The sequence below is a fragment of the Dendropsophus ebraccatus genome, chromosome 9, assembly GCF_027789765.1.
Source record: "Dendropsophus ebraccatus isolate aDenEbr1 chromosome 9, aDenEbr1.pat, whole genome shotgun sequence".
NCBI classification, from domain to species: Eukaryota; Metazoa; Chordata; class Amphibia; order Anura; family Hylidae; genus Dendropsophus; species Dendropsophus ebraccatus.
In genome coordinates, this window is record NC_091462.1 from 52,811,245 (window position 1) to 52,835,142 (window position 23,898).

General features: G+C 42.7%; 1 protein-coding gene across 3 annotated transcripts in view; it reads left to right on the top strand.

Annotated features, from left to right (window-relative positions):
* CDK15 (cyclin dependent kinase 15) overlaps positions 1–23,898 on the top strand; it is a 130,679-nt gene that overhangs the window by 36,967 nt on the left and 69,814 nt on the right. For all 3 annotated transcript variants that reach the window (XM_069983300.1, XM_069983301.1, XM_069983299.1), the window contains 4 exons: positions 7,469–7,592; positions 8,525–8,645; positions 13,288–13,381; positions 16,911–16,974. In XM_069983300.1, coding sequence (XP_069839401.1) covers positions 7,469–7,592; positions 8,525–8,645; positions 13,288–13,381; positions 16,911–16,974 — 403 coding nt within the window. The remainder of the gene's footprint in view (positions 1–7,468; positions 7,593–8,524; positions 8,646–13,287; positions 13,382–16,910; positions 16,975–23,898) is intronic.

Genomic DNA, 23,898 nt, shown 5'->3' on the forward strand with positions numbered 1-23,898 from the left:
GTAATATTACCTTTGGTTTTATTTAGTAAGACTATAATGGTAACATATTACTGTATGTGGTGGTAATATCTGGTAATGGTGGGGTGTTATCATTTAACCCTTATATACTGTACAGTTGGTCTGTGTGTACTGGATATGGTCAGTATGATGGTACCATGTGTGGGATTATACTTGTTTATTATATACTTCTCCCATCCTTTATGGTGCATCACCTTCTCAGTCCCTATAGTTTGGTGAGGAGGTGCACACTATAAATAATGGGAGTAGATAGATTTCCAGGAGGAATAACAGGGGAACAGCACAATACGGAGGCAGGAAGGAAAGATGCCCCTGAATTATTTCAGTACTATAACTTTAAGATCTTGAGGTGCTGTTTTTCCTGAAGAATGGACTGAATAGTTTTCAGGGCAAATATACCTTTATTATTATGAATGACAGATGACAGGAGAGCAGACAGATCTTAAGTTATTGTTCTATATTCTGCATCTGATCGCTGCTGTACTCTCTATAGTCTGCTGGGTGATATTACTCTTCAGCACCTGCGTACACCTGGTATCTGAAAAATGTTCTATTTTTCCATTGCACAGTTGGTGCAATGGGTGCGGGGAGATTTATATGTGGGCTGGTGGGGTTGTTGTGCCAGGGCTGCTTTTCAGTGCCAGTCCGGCCCTGCAGCAGCTGATAATTACTGGAAGACTACTACTACGGCCCCTTTGCTTAACTGATAGGCATGTGATGTTGCCAAGGATTATTGACAACATTGCTTGGATATTGGTAAGGGAATGGGTTGTGGTTCTATCTATAGCCTAGGCATCAAACTCATGGCTTTCCAGCTGTTGTAAAACTACCGTTTTCATCATGCCTGGACAACCAAAGCTTTAGCTGTTTAGGCATGATGGGAATTGTAGTTTTGCAACAGCTGAAGGGCCGCAGTTTGACACCTGTGAGCTACAGTCTCAAGCAAAGTCCAGGTGCTGGCCACAATTATCAACTGCTCAAGATGTCCAAGTGATTGCTTACAGTGGCACCTTAAGGTGCTGGCTGCAATGATTAATGTGTGCAGCAGTTGCAGGCTCTGTTCACAGTGTCACTACACATAACAACACATACAGGGATGCCTTGGATTACGAACATAACTCATTCCGGGACCGCGCTTGTAATCCAAATCCCTCTTAAACTAAATAAACTTTTCCCACAAGAAATCATTAAAATGCAGGCAACTGGTTCCACACCCCAAAAATGATTTTTTTTTATTCTGAATAACATGTAAAACAAATGAAACAAACATTTAGAAACAGCTAAATATGTCATGTTATAAGTTACTGTACAGTATAGCAATCAGCATGTGGAGTATAGTAAGGGCCCGTTCACACTATGGATCTCTCCTGCCATATCTTTGAATGGGAGAGCATGCGCGTCTTCGGTTCCTAACAGAATCTTTGTGCCCCAGGTGCATAAGGATGAAAAAACAGCAGCAGTTTGTAGATACAGGATATGGCTGCGTTCACACTACGTATATTTCAGTCAGTATATTTCAGTCAGTATTGCAACCAAAACCAGGAGTGGATAAAAAAACACAGAAAGGATCTGTTCACACAATGTTGAAATTGAGTGGAAGGCCGCCATATAACGGTAAATAACTGCCATTATTTCAATATAACAGCCGTTGTTCTAAAATAACAGCAAATATTTGCCATTAAATGGCGGCCATCCACTCAATTTCAACATTGTGTGAACAGATCCTTTCTGTGTTTTTAATCCACTCCTGGTTTTGGTTGCAATATGAGGACCACAATACTGACTGAAATATACTGACTGAAATATACATATACTGACTGAAATATACGTAGTGTGAACGCAGCCTATAACTGCAGATCCCCATAATGCAGTAGCGTAGTACAATAGGCCAGAATAGAGAAGCAGGGCTGCTGTCAGAGGGGTGTGTGGTCACATGACCGCAATGGAGAAGGGCTGTGTGTTCAGCATTGACCAATCAGGAAGTGAGAAACACAGAGCTGTGCAGGAGGGTAGTGACGGAAACTTTTCTATACAGTGAATGAGTGTAAATTAAAGCGTAACTGTCATTTCAGGGCCATTTTTTTTTAAAACATTAAATATCAACAGTACAAGCGATTTAAAGAAACTCTGTAATAGGTTTTATGTACTAAAAGAGTTTCCTTCTGTACTGAAAAAGCAATCTCCCAGCCTCCCCCCTGACATCAGATGAAGCAGGATTTCTGTCTCCATTATGTGGCTATGGAGAGGGGAGGGGCTGTTAGGAGTGACTGATCCCGGAGCAGTCCTGCACAGCACAACACCCTGCAATCTTCTCTCAGTAAGTTCATAGATAAGCACTGACCTTTCTGACCCCAGAATCCTGCGGTTTAGGTGCCCAGAGAGTCTACAAACAGCTGACCTTCATGTCACCTCTTCCTGCTCCCTCATCTCCCTCGGCCCCTCCCCCCTTCATAGGCTTACAATGGAGAGAGCAGAGCCCGTCTTCACTGGCTTCTCTGTAATGAAGAAGTGTTTGCCTGATAATGCACAGATAAGAAGTCAGGGGGGAGGCTGGGAGATTGCTTCTTGAGTACAGAAGGAGGCTTTTTTGGCTGATGAAACCTATTACAGAGTTTCTTAAAATCTAAAATATACTACTGATTTCTGCAATAAAAAAAAACATGACAGTTACGCTTTAAGGCACATTATAGCAGCAGTGAGTATAGCTGAGTGTAATTGCAGGCACATTATAGCAGCAGTGTGTATAGCTGAGTGTAATTGCAGGCACATTATAGCAGCAGTGAGTATAGCTGAGTGTAAGTGCAGGCAGGGCCGGCCTTAAGGTAATTGGCGCCCTGTGCGAAACTTTTTTCGGCGCCCCCCCCCCCCATGGGGTCTGCTGAGACCCCCTCAAGGTGTTATAAAGCTCCTACTCCTCCAGACAATATCCTACTCCTCCAGACAATATCCATCACCCATCACCCGACCCTCCCAAATATTACCGCCACACCACAACCACTACCATCACTATCATATTGTTACTGACCAAATCAGTATACTAAATCCAATAAAACACAGTACCAGATTAAAAGTAACTAATATTACCACCGCATACTGACTAATACCACCACATACTGACTAATACCACTGCATACTGACTAATACCACCACATACTAACTAACACCACCACCACATACTGACTAACACCGCAGCTGCTACTGACTAACACCACCACATACTGACTAAAACCACCACCACTACTGAATAAAATCCTCTGTACACTGATCACAATAGAGGTAGAGCCAGCCCTACACAGGTTCTATACACCATATACATTACAGTGAAGTTATATCCAGTGACTCACAGGGGACGTCTTCTCTGATCGCAGTTCTTCCTTTTTCATTTTCTTCTCCCTCTGTCCTGGGTCATCATGAGAACTTCTTCGAGCCACGAATCCACAGAATCTGCCAGACAGACATATTAGACTCCTCACTCTGGCATCATCCTCATCTCTATACACACTGCACATCTGTATTGGCCCCTTTACACACTCATATAGTGGGTAGGCTGACTCTATGTGACCCCCTTATAGTATATGCCCCCCCTGTGTAGCCTCCTTACAGATGGCCCCTTGTTTAGACTTCCCTATATATCGCCCTATGTGAATCTCCTTAAGAACCACCCTCTGTGTAGTCCCCCTATGGTATATGGCCCCCTCTCTGTAGCCCTCCCTTATAAATGGCCCCCTCTTTGTAGTCTCCCTTACAGATGCCCCCCCCCATGTTGTCCCCTCTGCCCCTCTTACAGATGGCCCCCCTGTGTTGTCCCCTCTACCCCTCTTACAGATTACCCCCATGTTGTCCCCTCTGCATCCTCTTACAGATGGCCCCTCTGTGTTGTACCTCTTATAAATGGCTCCCGTGTTGTCCATCCCCTTATAGATGGCCCCCGTTTTGTCACCCTTATAGATTGCCCCCCTGTGTTTTCCATCCCCCTTACAGATGGCCCCCTTATGTTGTATCTTCTTATAGATTGCCCCTTTATAGATCGTCCCACTTATGTTGTCCCCCTTATAGCTTGCCCCCTTATGTTGTCCCCCTCTTATAGATTCCCCCCTTATGTTGTCTCCCCTTATAGATTGCCCCCTTATGTTGTCTCCCCCCTTACAGATTGCCCCCCTTATGTTGTCTCCCCCCTTATAGATACCTCCCCTATTGATTGCCCCCTTATGTTGTCTCCCCCTTATGTTGTCTCCCCCTTATAGATGCCTCCCCTATTGATTGCCCCCTTATGTTGTCTCCCCCCTTACAGATGCCTCCCCTATAGATTGCACCCTTGTTGTCTCCCCCCTTATAGATGCCCCCCTATAGATTGCCCCCTTGTTGTCTCACACGTTATAGATGCCTCCCCTATTGATTGCCCCCTTATGTTGTCTACCCCTTACAGATTTCCCCCTTGTTGTCTCCCCCCTTATAGATGCCCCCCTATAGATTGCCCCCTTGTTGTCTCCCCCCTTATAAATTCTCCCCTATAGATTGCCCCCTTGTTGTCTCCCCCCTTATAGATGCCTCCCTATAGATTGCCCCCTTGTTGTCTACCCCCTTATAAATTCCCCCCATATATTGCCCCCTTGTTGTCTCCCCCCTTATAGATGCCTCCCTATAGATTGCCCCCTTGTTGTCTACCCCCTTATAAATTCCCCCCATATATTGGCCCCCTGTTGTCTCCCCCTTATAGATTGCCCCCTTGTTGTGTACCCCCTTATAGATTGCCCCCTTGTTGTGTACCCCCTTATAGATGCCTCCCTATAGATTGCCCCCTTGTTGTGTACCCCCTTATAGATTGCCCCCTTGTTGTCTCCCCCCTTATAGATGCCTCCCTATAGATTGCCCCCTTGTTGTCTCCCCCTATAGATTGCCCCCTTGTTGTGTACCCCCTTATAGATTGCCCCCTTGTTGTCTCCCACTAGATTGCCCCCTTGTTGTGTACCCCCTTATAGATTGCCCCCTTGTTGTCTCCCCCTATAGATTGCCCCCTTAAAGATGCCCCCTTGTTGTTTTCCCCTTTATAGATGCCCCCCTATTGATTGTCCCCTTATGTTGTTTCCCCCCTTTTAGCCTATAGGACACAGTACGCGGCGCCCGTGGGGAGGAGAGGCTGGGGGAAGCCACCACAGGAGGGGGGCGCCGGGCGGCCAGCTAGGGGAGCCCTCGGGCAGAAAGACAGCTGCACAGCTGTCTCTCTGCCTCAGCACCCCCCCAGCTACACGGGAGTGATGCGCCCTGTGCAAGCGCACAGGTCGCACACCCCAAAGGCCGGCCCTGAGTGCAGGCACATTATAGCAGGAATGGAGAGGATGTGAAACACAAGGGCTGACAGAGACTGCAGGGAGCATGAAGGAATGAGCAGGACATATGTGGGCACATAAATGCATTGCTCTCTGCCTGGGGAGAGAGGGGTTACAGCTATGAAGAGATTACCTCTACGGTCCTGTCCCCTGATGCAAGCCCCAGCCAAAAGTAGATCTGCCATGATTTGAAAGGTGAGGGAGCCTTACTGGGTCACAGTACAGTGCTTTAGACCCCACTATGCAGACCATGCTCCTCCTCCACTCACCCTGCCGCCCAGTACAGGGAGCTTTTAGATACAATTTTGAAAAACTGTGAGCTCTTCTTGCAAAGTGCTCTCAATCCAAGTTACTCTGAAGCCAAGGTACCACTGTACTGCATAGTATACATCTCTTTGCAGGATCCCACTGCACTAAAAAGCAAAGGTGACTATATGTTTTGAAAGAGTTGAAAAAAATGTATGCTGTGTCATACCTTATAAATGTATGCCAAGCAGCACCAGCAATTCCTGCCGGTTCAACTACCTTCAAACTGTACTTCAATACTATAATATTACCTGGTGGGAACAGGTTAACAGGTTAGGGTGTAAAATAAACTGTATATTTCCCAGAGCTGATGGTGGTTTCTATGCATATAAAATTGAATTCTTATTTCTCAGCCAAGTGTCAAAGAGGTGGAGCCGATCTGCTCAAGTGACACGCATTGACAGGCCTTCTTACTCATCCTCATGTCCCAGCCCCTCTTTGACTGACATACAGAGCTTTGTAGGTCCGTTAAGGTGGGGGAGGGGATGAGGGCTGTCGATAAGATCGGCAGGGCTGTGATATTTGGGGAGCGCGACTCTGACTTGACTTTTGGCTGATGAATATAAAGATGATGATTAGAGATTTCAGCTCCAGGAAAGGTATAGTTTGCTTTTATTTCCTCACAGCCAGAGTTAATTTAGCAGTAGCAATAACATATCATCATTTCACACTCGTTCTTCTATTTGTGCCATTTTTGCAGGCCTAAATGTCAGCCATGATAGAGGCATAATGTGCAGCCAACAATGGTGAAGGGCAGTACAAACGATCCAGTCATCGTTCATAGGGCTGTGTAAAAGTCTCAATAAAAGAGTGCAGATCCATCAAATCAGTGTTCATCTCAGCCCATCTTAAAGGACCCTTAATATTAATATTCTTTTTTCACCCACGTCCCATGACATGCATACTTTCTTTAAAGTCTGGGAAACCTCTGTAATGAATAGGACAGTACCACTTGGTTATCAGCAATGGCTTGGTGAAGCCAGGGCCTCAGTCTTTTCTTTCTATTAGACTATACTATTTCTAGAATAGAGCTTCTATAAAACTTGCAGTTCATAAAAGCATGTTTTTATTAGTTTTTTTATTAGCTTGATTTTAATGAAGGTTTCCGCAGCCCCTCTCTTTAAGCTTCCCCTGCTTCTGAATTGGCCTGCTGGTGTTCATTAGGGCTGTGACAAGTGAGAATAGCCAACACCTCATATTATACAGCTGTATATGCAGTACGCTTAAGGCCCTATTCCACCAACAGATCTGACAACAGATTATCTGCCGAAGATTTGAAGCCAAACCCAGGAGTGGATTTGAAAAGAGGAGAAATCCAATCTTTCCTTTACGACCTGTTCTCTGTTTATAGTCTGTTCCTGGGTTTGGCTTCAAATCTTTGGCAGATAATCTGTCATCAGATCTGTTGGTGGAATAGGGCCTTTAGGCTGTAGAGACTGTGGGCAATCATAACATTAACCTTAACCCTTTTCCTGCAGTGAGCACAGAATACCTTGCCCCTCACCGAATTGACACTGGCCCCACATGCTTCTGTGATTGTACCAGAAACCAAATATTTTACTATTAAATGTCTGCATGCACCCTGGAGGTAGCGGTTCCTGGCAATGGGGGTCGTATGAGCTTCTCTTCTTGTGACAGTATATATATTTCCATCTAACCCTGCATTGATCATGCAATAGTTTTGTAGAGTAAATTAAAAAAGCCTGGTACTGGCATCTTATGTGTTACTGATTCTAAACAGAACTATATAAAGAGTCATCCTGTACAAGGTGAAGAGAATCTCCTTTTGATGTGAAACTTGTTATCTCCTCATGCAGCTCTTCATGTTCCAGTTGCTTAGAGGTCTGGCCTATATCCATCACCAGCACATCCTACATCGGGACCTAAAGCCGCAGAATCTTCTCATCAGCTACCTAGGGGAGCTCAAACTGGCTGACTTTGGTAAGTGCCGGCCTGATAAGACCATTTTGTGCACAGCAGCTGAAACAACAGGGGCTGTGGCTGCCAGTCTTCTCTTTTTCAGGAATAGGCTTTTGATGTACAATCTGCGATATACCAGGGGATACTACAGAATCCTAATATATCAAAGCAGCAATCTGTCATTATTTACAGTGCAATTAGCTGCATACAGACTGGAAACATTGGCTGGGAGACCTTACTGTATTTTATAAGGGGTGCAATTATACAGTTGTATATAAGAAATCCCGGCATCTTAGCAAAATGTACAGCATAGAGACAAAACTTATGATGCTGGGTCCCAGTACAAAATCTGCCATGTACACCTGCAATGGAGACTTGTTTCTTATTCCATTAGATAGCGCTCTAAAAATACTGCTCCAGTTATAAAAGTCATTGTGGCCCATCTGGCAGTGTACTTTGAACAGAAGCCATATGGCTATTGTTAACATAACTAATTGTTAACATGACTTCCCCTGTCACATATACAGGCCTCCATTTATTGAATAGTGGGAGGTTTTGGGCCATTTCAGGCTACATGACTTGGTTGGCTCTATAACCCCTGTACTTCCTATAGTTATGCCATAGTGCCAGCCCTAAGGATGTCTGGAAAACATGGATACAGCCATAGTCTGGAATACAGCCATATTCTGACATGGTGCACTCTGTTGCCACAAAAGAGGCAGCAGAGAGCACTGTGTTAGACTGGAAAGAATACAACACTTCTTGCAGGACATACAGCAGCAGATACGTACTGGAAGACTTGATATTTTTAAAAAGAAGTGATTAACAAATCTGTATAACTTTGTGCTACCATTTAATCTGAAAGCAATGTTTTTTTCTCTGGAGAACCCCTTTAATATGCAGCTCTAGGAAGAATTTATTAGAATGACACATTTTATATGCTGTTTACATAGGTCTTGCCCGTGCTAAGTCAATTCCCAGCCAGACATACTCCTCTGAAGTGGTCACTCTCTGGTACCGTCCACCAGATGTGCTTTTAGGTGCTACAGATTATTCAGCTGACCTTGATATCTGGTAAGAACAAGATAATTTTTTCCCTGTGAAAATATAAAACCACCAGCAGGCAGAGGGGTGTGGGAACATAAAGAAGAATGTTTAAATGTTTACCCATCCCCGTGCCCCTGTAGCACTGCTCAGCTGTTGGATGTCATTTCCTCCCAGCTTCCTGGGACATCACAGCCCCACTGATAGATTGCCACTCAGCCAGTCAGTGACTACAGTTGTGTTTCTTCAGAGATTGGTAAGGCAGTGCTGTGGGGGGCACAGGGAGGTGTAATTATAGATTCTTTATTATGTTCCGCACCCCCTTGCCTGCAATGTTCCCTCTAAGCTTTAGCCACTGCTGAGCGGAACGGCAAGTGAGCTGAGCAATGTTCAAGCATATTTGTGCAAACCAAAAACGTAATACAGGAACGTCGGTACCTTAGTCTAATGTAGCAAAGCAAATTAACTCTAGTGGAACAGTCAGTGTAAATTCACATGAACATCTATTGCAGATTTGATGCAATATTTAGAAATTCAGTTGTATTGGTTTATACAGCATTAGATCAGTGCAGTTACATCCAGTGACTCAGTTGGGGCGTCTTCTCTGATCAGTTGTTCATTTTTCTTTTCCAACCAGGCTGAGCTGTCTTGAAGACTTCTCCTTGCCACAAATCCTCTCTCCAGAATCTGCGACAGAAACATTTTAGGTTCCTTGCTCCAGCACATACAGTAGTTAAGCCCCTCTTTGCCCCTATATAGTTTTAGGGCCCCCCTCTAGGATGCCCTTAGTATTATTAACTTCTTCACTGCCAGGATGCCCCTAGTATTATAGTTAACCCCTGCCCCCTCCAGGATGCCCCTAGTACTATAGTTAACCCCTGTCCCCTCCAGGGTGCCTCTAGTATTGTAGTTTACCCCCCCCCCCCTCCACGATGCCCCTAGTATTGTAGTTAACACCGTCCCCTCTAGGATCCCCCTAGTATTGTAGTTAAGCCTGTTCCCTCCAGGATCCCCCTAGTATTGTAGTTAGCCCTGTCCACTCTAGGATGCCCCTAGTATAACCCCCCTCCCCCTTAGATGCACCTAGTATATTAAACGACCCCCCCTTCCCCTCCAGGGACCCCATGCATTGTAATCAACCCCTTAGTCCCCAAAGAAATGCCCCTAGTCTGTGGCAATTCCAAGTTAATAAAAAAAAATCCAGCTCACCTGTTCACCGTTTCAACACTAACTGGCCTTATCCTTCTGTAGTCTCAGCAGCTTGCGGGCCTTCTCTTACAGATGGTGCGCAATGAAATTACGTCATCATGCATTGCCTGCAGGTGGTGACGTGTGCCGCCCTTGTGTACAGGAGCAGGGAGTCCCTGTTTCTGTACGCACATTCCGTAGTATGGTACATAATGTACATACAGGAGCAGGGATTTCCCTCCGGATTTCCTGCTCCTGTACAGTAGTAAGTGTCGGTGCGTACTTTAGTTTTAGAGGGGCAAAATTTTGTGGCACAGAGTGGGCAAATGGAGGCAGTGGACGGGGCTTTTCTTTGAGCTGTATGGCCGCCGCGTCATTATGTGGCTATTGGGGGAGAATTGGGCGCACGGTTTCCACCCTATTTGGAATGCATATGTGGGAACCCAGCCTAAAGGAGATGTGTGTGTATGTCATCTTTACACGTGTTTTTCGGCACAATGAGACAAGAATTCGGGGGGGGGGGGGGGCAATAGTCCCTTTGCTTGACAAATCCTGTTGTAATTGTGTTAGGAACCGGACAGCAGGACAAGACAAGACAGTGAGCCCTAAGCTCAGCCCCGCCCACCGCGGCGAGCAACTGGGCGCCAGTCCCTGCACTGGCTAGGTGGGACACAAATACAAAACAGACAGACAAACACAATAAAGAATAGTCCACAATCCGGGTCACAACAGTCGGGCAGCAAAAGTACAAAATCAGGATCCAAAGGCGTAATCAGAAAACAGGCAATATGATCAGGGGCAGGCAGCAAGCAAGGGAGGTCAGAGATACAAAGCAGTAGTCAGGAGATGCAAAGAAACAGAATCCACAAGCAGGCAGAGACTAAGGATGCGTTTACACTGGCAGATTTATCTGACAGATTTTTTAAGCCAAAGCCAGGAACAGACCATAAACAGGAAATGGGTCATAAAGAAAAGACTGACATTTCTCCTCTTTTCAAATCCATTCCTGGCTTTGGCTTCCAAAATCTGTCAGATAAATCTGTCTGTGTAAACACACCATAAGTCAATAACCAGCAATGAGTGCAGAGACTGATGGTGCTTTTACACAGGCAGATTTATCTGACAGATTTTGGAAGCCAAAACCTGGAAAGGATTTAAAAAGAGAAGAAATCTCAGTATTTCCTTTATGACCCGTTCCCAGTTTAAGGTCTGTTTCTGGTTTTGGCTTAAAAAATCTGTCAGATAAATCTGCCTGTGTGAACGCACCATGAGGTAGTTATATAAGAGGCCAGGGTTCTAGTCCAGAACATAATTGGACCATCTCCCTGATCTCCAAGCACAGAGCCGAGGGGCGCATAATGCTCTGCAAAGATAAGATCCTGACAAATTGGTTGCTAATATTTGTTCTCACATGTAATTAAATTCTCTTCCTTTGTAGATAGTATGCATGGTATACCGGATTTCAGAGCAGAAGGCCAAAACTGAATTCTTAGGCTACGTTCACAGTTCACAGTATTTCCATCAGTCTTTTGGTCAGTCTTTTTTCAACTAAAATCAGGAATGAAACTGAGAGGGCAAAATTATAATGGAAAGATTTGCACAGTTTCTGTGTTTTCAACCCAATCCTGGTTTTGGTTAAAAAACGACAGACAGAAATAGTATGTAGCTACATTGACACGTTCCATAAGTTTGTTTATAGATCCGCAATTATAGACAAATTTAGAGCCCATTAATTTCAAATGACCTGTTCACACTACCCGTATTATTGTAATCTTTAATAGTGTGTTTATATGGAAAGATTATCGTTCGAATTTTTGCTATAACGATCGCATTTCAGCGATAATCGTTCCGTGTAAACACAGCGAACGATCAAATGACAAGCGAAAAATCGTTCATTGTGATCTTTTAACATGTTCTCAAATCATCATTGGTCGTTGGCTAAAAATTCGCAGATCACTTTGTGTAAGCAGTCTTTCAAAGATTCACCCTATGTGTGAGATGGGCCTAAGCGGTCTTAAAACGATCGCAATAACGATTTTTCTAACGATTTTTCTAATTTTTATTCGTCTAAAAGCTGATCGTTATAAAAACCAAATCATTGCTGCAAAATCGATTGGGCGAATTATCGCTTTGTGTAAACTGACCATAATACACAAAAGTTACTGACAAGCTCTAGTACAAGCCATAATTATGGAACAGATTGTCTCATAGAAGTCTTTTTTCAGAGGAAACATCCGCAAATCCTTAAAAAATACAGATGAGACATTTTAAACCATTCCCACTTATTTACTATCACTTTCCCCTTCTTTAGCAATCCACAAAAAACGCAGATTACTAATGCAATGCAAATGCATTTTGCAGACTGCGTACCATTGTAGACGTCATAGACTATGCAACAGCATAGTATAATATATTATCGATGAGTGAACCTAACATATTGCTGTACATACCACAGTTTCCAAATGCTAGAATCTACAAACAGCTCACCATATGTGCAGTGCAATTCTTTCTTACACAAAAGGAAAAGCTGTCTAGAAGGATGCTTTGAATGCACTTCATAGACATGCCCTCTCTGGATACAGACTCAAGGGCAGGAGGACGTAGGGATCATGCCTAGACACAAGGTAGTGAAGAGCGAAATGAAACAGAAGCAAGGCATACAGTCAGAATCTAAATGATGTTCTGAGCTTTCCAGTGCATGCACTCCCTGCACAAATGAAGTGTGCAAGAAGGATGAAAGACAGCACAAACTGTTTTATCCTGGCAGTGGATGATGGCACAGAATACAGAGCAGATGCAGGGTGCTAAGGAAAGGAACCATTTTAGTAACAGAGGTGTAGTTACCTTCGGCAGTTAAACTTTCCTCTGGTTTTTACTTTGTTATAAAAGGTTAATTTTATTAAATTAAAATTGTGTTGGTTGTAAAAGCTCTATTATCCACTATATCAGCACATTTCCACTAGCATCTGTCATTTATTATTATTGTTTTTAAAGCGCCCTTGGTTCCAGAGCTCCTTGTTTGCTCCTTGTTGCTCCACACCATCTTGTCTACTTGCAATGGATTTTATTTTTAGCAACCTATTTAGTCTTAGAGGGGTACTCTGACATAAGGTAACAAAATAAACCTGCAGCAAAAGCATATAGCATTCTTTACCTGTCTTCCCCAGTTCTGAAAGGAAGGTGATGAACATGTTTCCTTTAGGCTTGTTTGTTTGGCATTAATTTAGAAGAAAAAGTTCTAAAAGCCCTGAAATAGAACTTTAGAAAGAAATATCAGGCTGTGACCCATTACAGTGTACATTACCGATCAGGAGAACGGACTTCCCTGCTGTCAATCATCTCCAACTATGCAGCACCATAGACTTGTGGCTTTTCCTAGCTTGTTCTCCTGAGCAGTGAGACCCAGAGAGATCATACAGATCATATCCCTATGACAGGGCCCATTTAAAAGGCTGAAACTTATTTCCCTCACTTTTCATTCTAGGGGTGCAGGATGTATATTTATAGAGATGCTTCAGGGATACCCAGCCTTCTCTGGGGTGTCAGATGCCTTTGAGCAACTTGAGAAGATCTGGTCGGTAAGTAAACAGATATTCAGTTTTTTAATTATAATCCAAACAGTCCATATGTATTCATAAATAACGTTTTTTTTTAACCTTTTTTCTTATGTTTTACAATTGTATCAGTGATATAAAGGTTTGACAACATATACTTAATAAGGCTGCGTTCACACTACGTATATTTCAGTCAGTATATGTATATTTCAGTCAGTATATTTCAGTCAGTATTGCAACCAAAACCAGGAGTGGATTAAAAACACAGAAAGGCTCTGTTCACACAATGTTGAAATTGAGTGGATGGCCGCCATATAATGGCAAATATTTGCTGTTATTTTAGAACAACGGCTGTTGTATTGAAATAATGGCAGTTATTTACTGTTATATGGCGGCCATCCACTCAATTTCACCATTGTGTGAACAGATCCTTTCTGTGTTTTTAATCCACTCCTGGTTTTGGTTGCAATACTGACTGAAATATACTGACTGAAATATACGTAGTGTGAACGTAGCCTAAAGCAGTAATAGGTTATGTTACCACTTTGGGAACATATCGGCTGAAGGTGTCCGTTTTGTTAAATAGACGTCCGCTAATAATAATAATAATAATAATAATAATAATAATCATGGCCGCTCCTGTAACCTTGGTGTCTGAAAACCTCAACCTCTCGAGCAGTATGTGTTCATTTATTAGGTATGTGCTGTTGTTTGAGGTAGCCTTTTTTCATTGTCCCATATGATATGCAGGTGCGCTGTCATGTATTGTATTCCCACGTAAATGCATTTTTGTTTCTTTCTATCTGTATATACTCTTTGTCTCTCCTTGTTCCACACATCTGTGCGTGCAGTTTACTTATTGGAGTGAACATCTCCCTCATCTTGAGCACACCTTGATGTTTTTAACATGGGATTCATAACGTTTTCTTTTTATGTCTCATGATTGGATGACTATGCGCACATGCGCACAAAACGCAATTAAGTATTTACTTTTAAGTAATTTTTTGTTGTTAAAGTGACGAAACCATCACCTATATTTACTTTTATAGTTATACTATGAGTTATTAGATTTACCTGAAAGGGGCAATCCAAAGATTAATAAGAATGTACAGTACACAGGGGGAACGAAGATCAGGGCAGGGGTCTGGGGACTTCAGGGGTTAGACACAAATGTTGTTGGCAGCAGAGGGGCCCATGTTCCACCTGTCAACAAGACAGTTTTAAAGGTGAGCTATCATCAGGTTAGTTGAATCTAACCTGCTGATAGCCCCCTATAGTGCCCAGGACACTGAGGAGGAAGGTATGTGTCTTACCCTCCTCCTCGGCGCTGTTAGTCGGCATAATCTTCATCCGGGTGTACTGTTAGGAGCACTGCCCCACCCCCACAGTCATCCAGCCCAGCCGCTCCTTTGATTCTCGAATATTCTGAGCCACTGTTATCAATCCAGTGCACTGTCAAAGAACCAGATATCTCCTGTCTGCATTATTTTTCATTTATACCTCAAGCTTAAGATACATTTAACGATGGGAAAAACTGTTTATTGTATCCAGTTAATTGAATTGACACATCATACAAGGCTCTGTATTTTGCTAATAACAAATCATCTTATTGGAAATCTTCATGAAAACTCTAAAAATGCTTCGATGTCCTCTACTTTGACATTCCTAGACTGGCAGTATGAACCTGCGGAGAGGAAGAAGAGATTCCCGCTGTTTGTTCATGTAGCATCCATTTAAATGATTTATTTATTGCTTGACCTTTCTATGGTCTCCTCGCACAGTCAGCATAAGGTCCTTTATCATAGGGTGTAAGCTTTGATCACTGACTTATATATTCTTGGACTAAGAAAGGGATCATTTATCTTCATCAAACAAGAATGACAGCCCTTGCCAATAAGTCAAATGTTTTCCTTTCCTAGGTTTCATGTTTCTCTTTAGGCTACAAACATTAAAGATGTATGGTGAATCGTATTGACTGCCGAATGAGTCCGTTCTGTCTAGCAGTAATAAAACATGAGAGTCAGTGACCATGAGCCCTGTTCTCTGGCTTTCTTCTAGATCCTTACAGATACTTTTATTTTTAGAAGTAACAAACCATATATTGACATAAGTATATTTTAGAGATATAAGCACATCTGAAGAGAAAAACTATAAGTCCCCACCCATATGTCATCCACTATACTGGATGGGTACTTTAAAACACTGATCTCGAAAATATTCAGAAGCCCCTGAGAGAATGGATGGAGCGCTGGCAGCACACACACGAAGCTCTTCATTAGTTTTATTTCCATTTTCCTCTTCTATTATAATCAGTAAGGTTTGTTACTACATACTAGATACTATTATAGGCTGAACTCATGTAACAAGGATATGCAAAGCAGCTGACCCATTATTAGTGTCCGTGTATTCGATGTGGCAGAACGTTCCTCAACCAACCATCAATAACCTCATTGATAGCAGGCCAAGATGTTCCTGGTGTCCTGCAGGGAGCTTATCATCAGGGTGTTTTTGTGTGATCTACTGTATTGTGGCAGCATACAGTAATAGATTGGTGTATTGACTGGTGTACAATTTAATTATAGGTTAGCAGCTAGTCTATAGCTAGAGCCAAGGGCTTGTTGTTGCATGTGACATTTTCAGAAATTAGTGCAAAATTTTGTACAACTTGGAACAAAGTTGCAGACATGTATCTATATCACTTCTGCATGTGCATTTGTTTTACAATGAGTAATACACCGCCCCTTGTGTGGAGTCAGTATGCAGCAAGCTTGTGACAATTGTGGAATAGTCACATGTAGTAAACCAGCTTTAGAGAATACCTGTAACTGAAAAAGTATGCCTACTCGCTGCGTTTGGAAGTCAGCACGCCTCTTAGTACAGCCGTCCGACCCTGTGCACGCTGCAGGCATTGTGCAAAAGGCATAAACCTTCTAGGTGTAAACCTTCATAAATCAGGCCACGCCTCCTTCCCGCATTATCGCCCCCCCCCTCCCGCCTGCTCATCAGGCGAGTGGGGGATACGGCTGGTGTACACCAAGGAAAGGAGGGAATCTGCCCCTTTTTCGGGGCATACACCAGGGGCACACAATGATAACTCCCCTCCGCCCAAATGTCCATCTACCACTTTTCCATCTTGTTTTTTTAATTTGACTGTTGAGGAGTGTATTCATGGGAGGAAGGGGTTTTCTGGATGTCTGGATGTTCATACTTTTTGTAAGCTCTTTTTTGTACATGTTTTATTTTAGAACTGGAGAACCTTCAGGATGAGGCGACAACTAAGGCAACACTGAGTGAAGCCCATAAAACTGTTATTAGATGTAATTTTATCATGTATTATGCATTGTACTTTTGCTTTCTTCAGATGGATTAGTTGACTGAAATAGTACCTGTAGTTGTTGTGTTCCAGAAATAGCATAGCTGAGTTTGTAATTTAAAGCAACTTATTTTGATATCATGATTAGTAGTTATTGTAACCTAGAATGATAAAGCACCAGCATATTCTGCAGGGTGTAGGATTCTAATGGTGTTAGTAATGAATAAATAATTCTTGCAGGTTATAGGGACACCGACAGAGGAAACATGGCCTGGAGTATCACAACTTCCAAACTACAAAACAGGTAAGCAGATCTCTGATATGGAACTATGACTTAAAGGGGTTGAGCAGGTTTTAAAAACATAGCAATTTTCTTGTACAAACAGCGCCACATTTGTCCTCAGGTTATGAGTGATAAAGCATCTCAGCTATATTCAAGGGGAGAATTGGGAGGACTCCATAAACATTATATGGTTGGCCAATACCACAGAAACCTGCAGGTTGTGCTGAAACATATCTGTATGGATAGCTTTAAACTTCTTGGGTCCCAATGAAAAATGGAAAAATTAATTGAAACCTTTTTTTAGGGGGCAGGGGGGCCATGGGGAGCCCATAGGAGATAGCGGTGGTCTACTGCCACCACTTCTATTGCATAGAAAGATGGCAGCACATCATTGTCTTTTGTCTTTTAACATGTTGAAAGACAACGATCAGCCAACATTGCGCATGTCGGCTTATCGTTTTCTTTTATTACACGAAGCGATTATTGCCTGTAATGGCTGATAATCACTTTGTGTAATAGGGCCTTTAGGCTCCAATGATCTGTCAGATAAATGTGCAGGGCCTTTAGGGCCCTATTCCACCGGACGATTATCGTTCAGATTATCGTTAAATCGTTCGAATCTAAACGATAATCGTTCGGTTGAAATGCAGTTAACGATTAACGACTGAACGAGAAATCGTTGATCGCTTTATAAAGGCCCTATTCCACGGAACGATTATCATTCGTTTTCGGACGATATCGACCGCTACGGACGATAATCGTTCCGTGGAATAGAGTGCAACGATCAGCCGACATCGTTCATGTCGGCTGATCGTTGCAGTCGCTTGTTTTTTCAACATGTTGAAAAACAAGCGACTGATATAGCAGCGATCTGCTGCCGTCGCTCCGTTGAATAGGAGCATCGGCAGCAGACGCTGCTATATCCTATGGGCTGCCCGGACGATCAGCGATCCTCCGAGCAGCCCCCCCGCAGCTCCCCGCCGCCCCTCCCGCACTCACCCGCTCGCTGCAGCCGCGTTGAATAGCGGCGGCAGCGAGCGGCGAACGAGGAGCAAACGAGCGCTAATAGCGCTCGTTTGCTCCTCTAAAACGACCCGTGGAATAGGGCCATAAGACCTGGACCTATTTTTATCGTTGCTCGTTCGCAAATCGTTCGCATTGAATAAGACATCGTTCGGTCGTTCGCAATAGATACGAACGCAATAGCGAAGAAATACGGAAGAAGAAACGATCGCAATTACGATCATAAGTAACGATTATCGTTCCATGGAAATGAGTGAACGTTTTCAGGTCTTTCGCAATAGCGGTCGTTTGAGATCGTTAATCGTTAACGATTATGCTAACGATAATCGTCCGGTGGAATAGGGCCCAGACTACACTTGGACAAGTGTGTAGCTATGAAAGCTATAAATCTAGACCAAAAAGATTGCATTCAGGGACAAGACCTCATATAGTGATAAAGATCTGCATCTGGCGACTGGCATTGAAAACAACACTGCTAGGCAAATTGGCCAAATTTCAAACCTCGTTTTGAAGTAATATAAGATCTATGAAATAAATTAAGAATCAATATATCATGCTGAAGGGAGAAACGTAAAACTATATTCAAAGTTAAATAGCAACATAGTAATAGTTAGATTTGGTATGTCTTCGGTCCACTTAGAGAATTTTGATTGGTTTAGTGATCTATAGGACGGTTCACTAATTTCTAATCTGTAGTCATTCGACCTCTGGAACCCAAGTCAAGGGAAAAATGTGTACATAACATTGTGTCCCATTCTGCTTCAATGACTTTAAGAGAGAAGCATTGTATGTCATATAATGCTAGGCACACCCCAATTGGTAGAAAAAAAGTAAACCCTTTATTGAAACAAAACAATGTTCATTAGCATAAGCAAAATGCTAGCCCAAATAAAAACATTTAAAAACTCCCATACTGGAGGGATCTGTTGAATATAAACGGTCCCTACAACCAACAAACAGCCTATTCAGTATAAGGAAACTAACCCCACTCAATAAAGACGTAACTTACCCTGAGTAAGCAATGTTGTTCCATACAATCCTGTAATAAAGTGCATTATCAAACAGTAGATAACTAGCAGCATAAGGGGAGTGCAAAACCACATATAAAAACCAAATGCAGGAAGTAGAGTATGACCCAGCTGTTTGTGGCCCAGAACTGCTCTATGCTTTATGTTCCAGAACTTCATCAGGGATGCAAAGTAACTATACAGGGCTTGCTTATATATGCTATAATGGTTAAACATAATCTGCAGCTGTATTTTACCAACCAGTATAACACAATGATGGAGATCCCATGCTGTAAGCTGCCGGGTCCAGGCCGAGATGACGCCCGCCGCATGCGCTGCTGAGTATACAAACATGATGTCCAAAAATAAGATGGTGTTGTGCTGAGTTTCTCTAAGAATACAAATATGAGCCAGTTAAATTGTACAACAGTAGTATAACACAATTGTATAACAGTAGTGTATATAAACCATTTTATGCTAAAAATATATAGACCCATACCTGTGTGCAAAATAAAATGGCTAATACCAAACACAGTGTATCTAATCCACAGCTGAAGTCAAGGGTAATGCACACATGCGCAGATTTTTATGCCATCGGTATGCCCTAAAATAAGATGGTACTTGGCTATCTTCACTGTGATATGTGCATGCTCTCTCAGTGCCACTATATACCAGTTTAAACATTCATCACAAGGGCAATACGCACACACAAATACATATCTGATCAAAATACCCTAAAATGCCTGAAAGCAGATTGGTACTCAACCATCTACAACATCACAGAAACATGTTCTGATTCTGTTATTATTTATCCATTTCTGCTGCCATGGAAACTGCATGCCTAAACCGGTATTAGGTGAAATAGGAACATACTCAAGTGGCCAGACCCGATTCAGTTCCACTCACCCTTGGCTACAATGTACCTGTTAGGACTAGGGAACTGGACAACATGATGTCCTGGCACTGACACCCGCCCCGCTGTTCCTGTCTAATTGCCTCAACTGCCCTAGGTGTCAGTGGACAACTGATTGACAGTCCCTAGCCTATGCAGGTGTAACACAGAACAAAGACAAGACAATACAAAACACAATAAATCAGGGTCAGGGGTCCAGGTCAAGGGTCAAAAGCCAGCAAGTCAAGATACCAGTAACACAATGCAGGAACAAAGGGTAGATCAAGAGGAATGAGGGTGTGAGGCTCTATTGCAGCAGGGAATAACAGTCAGGGGAGAAGTTTAATGGAGACTGGAGTCCCAGCCCCAGGACATGATTGGGGACTAAAACTCCAGCCCTCCAGCACATATAGGAGCTGACTGGCGATGCCGACTGTCAGTCAGCGTAATTATAATTACCTACATCTAAGCCGCTCGGCTGGGGGCAGTGACACACCAGCAATGGCAACATACATTTGCTGGCGTGTCCCAGCAACCCGGTCGGCTGGTAGCTAGGGACGCCTTCAGCGCGCCCCTAACAGCCGGCCGGCCATATGCTGCTGAAGTGTGGGGAGCGGCGTGCGGCCAAGCCCTGACAGTACCAATTATGAACAACTAACAAGATTGCTATGTGCGAACCACTAAGCCAACATGAAAAAGTGAAATGTGTGACAATTTAATTGAAAACATTAGACACCTTACATTGATTTATGTTCATGCTCAAGAACTGTATATTAGCAAAATATATCTACATTATCAAATACCCCCAGTTGGGTATGGTAAGTACCTATACCAGACACTGACCCGATGCACCCAAGTTTAACCAAAGACGGCGCACTCTGGGTTTTAAAGTGGGCCACAGCTTTGAAATAGCTGGTCAGCAATTACCATATCCAGGAGCGACATTGTCCTTTATTCTTATATGGGGATAAAGTATTCATCACTGCATACTTGTTATTAACTATTTCTATACAAATATTATATAGTTATCAGCTGCCGGTCAGGTTATCAACAATAAGGCAAGATCAAATATATAGTATATGGCAACACACCTTACTGCGCTAACCCAAGCACAGCAACCGAGGTAATATGGTAACCACTTAGTATTTGAGGTCATTGAGGCCGTAAAAAGTCACCTCACAGGCACAATACTTTGTCATATTGCACGCCTGAGAACTTAAACAGTATACTTAAATATAATATACCCTCTGTCATAATAAAAAGGAAGGGGATCTCCCACTTCCATAAAATACTGAAACAGCCTTTATAGATTTAAAGTAGGATGATACAGCATAATGCACTTAGGGACAGTAAGTCATTAGTCCCATAGGCCTAATGCAGTATAAGGCTATGTTCACACTACGTATATTTGAGGCTGTATGTTTGAGGCTGTATAGCAACCAAAACAAGGAGTGGATTGAAAACACAGAAAGGCTATGTTCACATAATGTTGTAATTGAGTGGATGGACGTCATTTAATGGCAAATATTTGCTGTTATTTTAGAACAACGGCTGTTTTTTGAAATAATGGAAGTTAGTTACTGTTATATGGCGGCCATCCACTCAATTTCAACATTGTGTGGACAGAGCCTTTCTGTGTTTTCAATCCACTCCTGGTTTTGGTTGCTATGAGGACCTGACATGAGGACGAAATACAGCCTCAAATATACATAGTGTGAACCCAGCCTAAATGGGATCTTGAACTATATACAAATAAATCCTAAATTATATACAATATATACATGGAACTTTTCTCCACAATGGAGTCCAATAGCAAGTCCAACTGTGGTTTGGTAGAATCTGCAGCCAAATAAAAAAAAAAATGGCAACCACTTCCTTTCCTGACGTAGGTAGCCCATACTTGTTGCCATAGTAGCATAATGGGAAAGGTTCATATCCATGAGAAGGAGCCAGTGCTTGAAAAAGGAGATGGAAAAGGAACTTGAATTGCTGGTTGTATTTATAAGTACATCACTGAGAAAGCCATCACTCAGACGATATCTGCCACCTGGTGACAAAGAAAAATACTAACACATTAGTGATATGTAAATGACTATACATGAATGTGTCTGTGTAAAGTATATAATATTTATGAAAACTAACGGTTACTATGTGGACATATATATGTCTGTGTGTAAATGTGTGTAGAATGTAATAGTGTAAAGAAGTGACAGTTAAAAAAGTCATCTAAGAGTCATCTAAGACGTCTAAGAGGATAACAATGAAGAGGATTGAAATCATTATGGTTTAATCAAAGATGTTTTGCACTCCACAGTGATACCGCTCCATAAAACGAGTATATCATCAATGTACCAATAACATTTGAAGACATTGTGCTGTAAACCATTGTGTTGTACACGTAGGCCCCAAAAATAGGTTGGCATAAGAGGGGGCACAACGAGCATCCATGCGGTACCAGACCAGGTTCAACACAAAGAATAGAAGTTTCAGTAGGAATTCTTTATGAGGAGGAACTGTGGCAGAGAGGAATGTTGAGGTGGCCCTTACCTCTAAGTCGTGATGTTTGTATACAGCGACTCCATATCCAAGGTTTCGAGTATGGTTCCATCCGGAATGTCCATCTCCTTCAGTTTTTTTTTTTCCCATTCTGCTTCAGTGAAGTGGGAAAGACAGGTATTAGTATAAACTTTATATTTGGAGTTAGAGGTAGTGAAGAAAAAAAAAAGAAAAATAATGTCCAGGTATTTAACAATAATCCTTGGAATTAGTAAATTCCCTGAAAGTGTGAAGTGGGCCTTAATGGCATTTGAAAACCATGAACAATTTTCTTATTCAGCCATGTTAGACTATGGGAAGTGTCTTTATTGGTCTTGCCTATTTAGTAGTGGTGCAAGTCAGTAGTGGTGCAAGTCAGTACTACTCAGAAATCAACAAAATAACACTGGAATAATACATATTACACTTCAGTTCCTGACTCGGTGCCTATTTAAACAGGGAATGTTGTCTCAAATAACTTCCCTCCATTTGTAAATCTCTTCATTAATCAAAAATGACTCCCTAACCCAGAAAGACACCTTTAAAATCTTGACCACTAGGTGTCTCACTTCTCTGCAATCCACTGTTCATTGCCTATTGTCAGGGGAAATCTGTCTCTAGTAACCACTAGATTAGGACATAAGACATAAAGTGGGGGTGGGGTTTACTATGTGCTATGGGCAGGAGAGAGATAGTCTGAAAAGCCTGGGCTGTGTATCTACAAGCTGAGCCATGCTGCCTGCGTAAGATGATTTATACTAGTGCTTCACTATCTGTGAGGCACACCTGATGAAGCGCAGATCATAGTCTGGTGAGGTGTAGGGTTCCTGTCTGTAGATCTCCAGGCAGTGACGACACTGTGATGCCATAATCCCCCAGGTTATCTAGTTTGCTGTTGAAGTGAACATGAGGAATGTGGAGCGTACGTAATTGATGAAGAATGAGGAAACATACTTCTTAAGGGTAAAACATTATCAGGGGGACACGCTTGGGGTAAGGAGAGTAGGGGCCACTGAAAGGACCGATGCGGGGGTCAGTGTTGCTATTTGTATGAAAGGGGATAGGAAGGGGTCAAAACTGCCGGATAGGTTAAAGGGTGGGGATGGTAACAGGACTTCTGTGCTTTGGTGTTAGTTTACCACAGGTGGAGCAGTGTGTATTTCTGCACTGCTATGTTAGTTTGCCACAGGTATAACAGTATCTATTTCTTCACTGGTGTTGGTTTCCTACTACAGTATGTATTTCTACACTGCTATATTTACTACAGGTGGAGCAGTATGTGTTGATATACTGTGGTGTTGGGTTATAACAGGTGAAGCAGTATTTATTTTTGCATTGTAGTGCGAATTTATTATAGGCGGAGTAGTATTTATTGCCACACTGGGGTTCTGTTATCGCTGGTAGAGAAGTATTTCTTGCTCAGGGCCGGCCTTAGGGTAGATGGCGCCCTGTGCGAAATTTCCTCTCAGCGCCCCCCCCCCCTTCCTG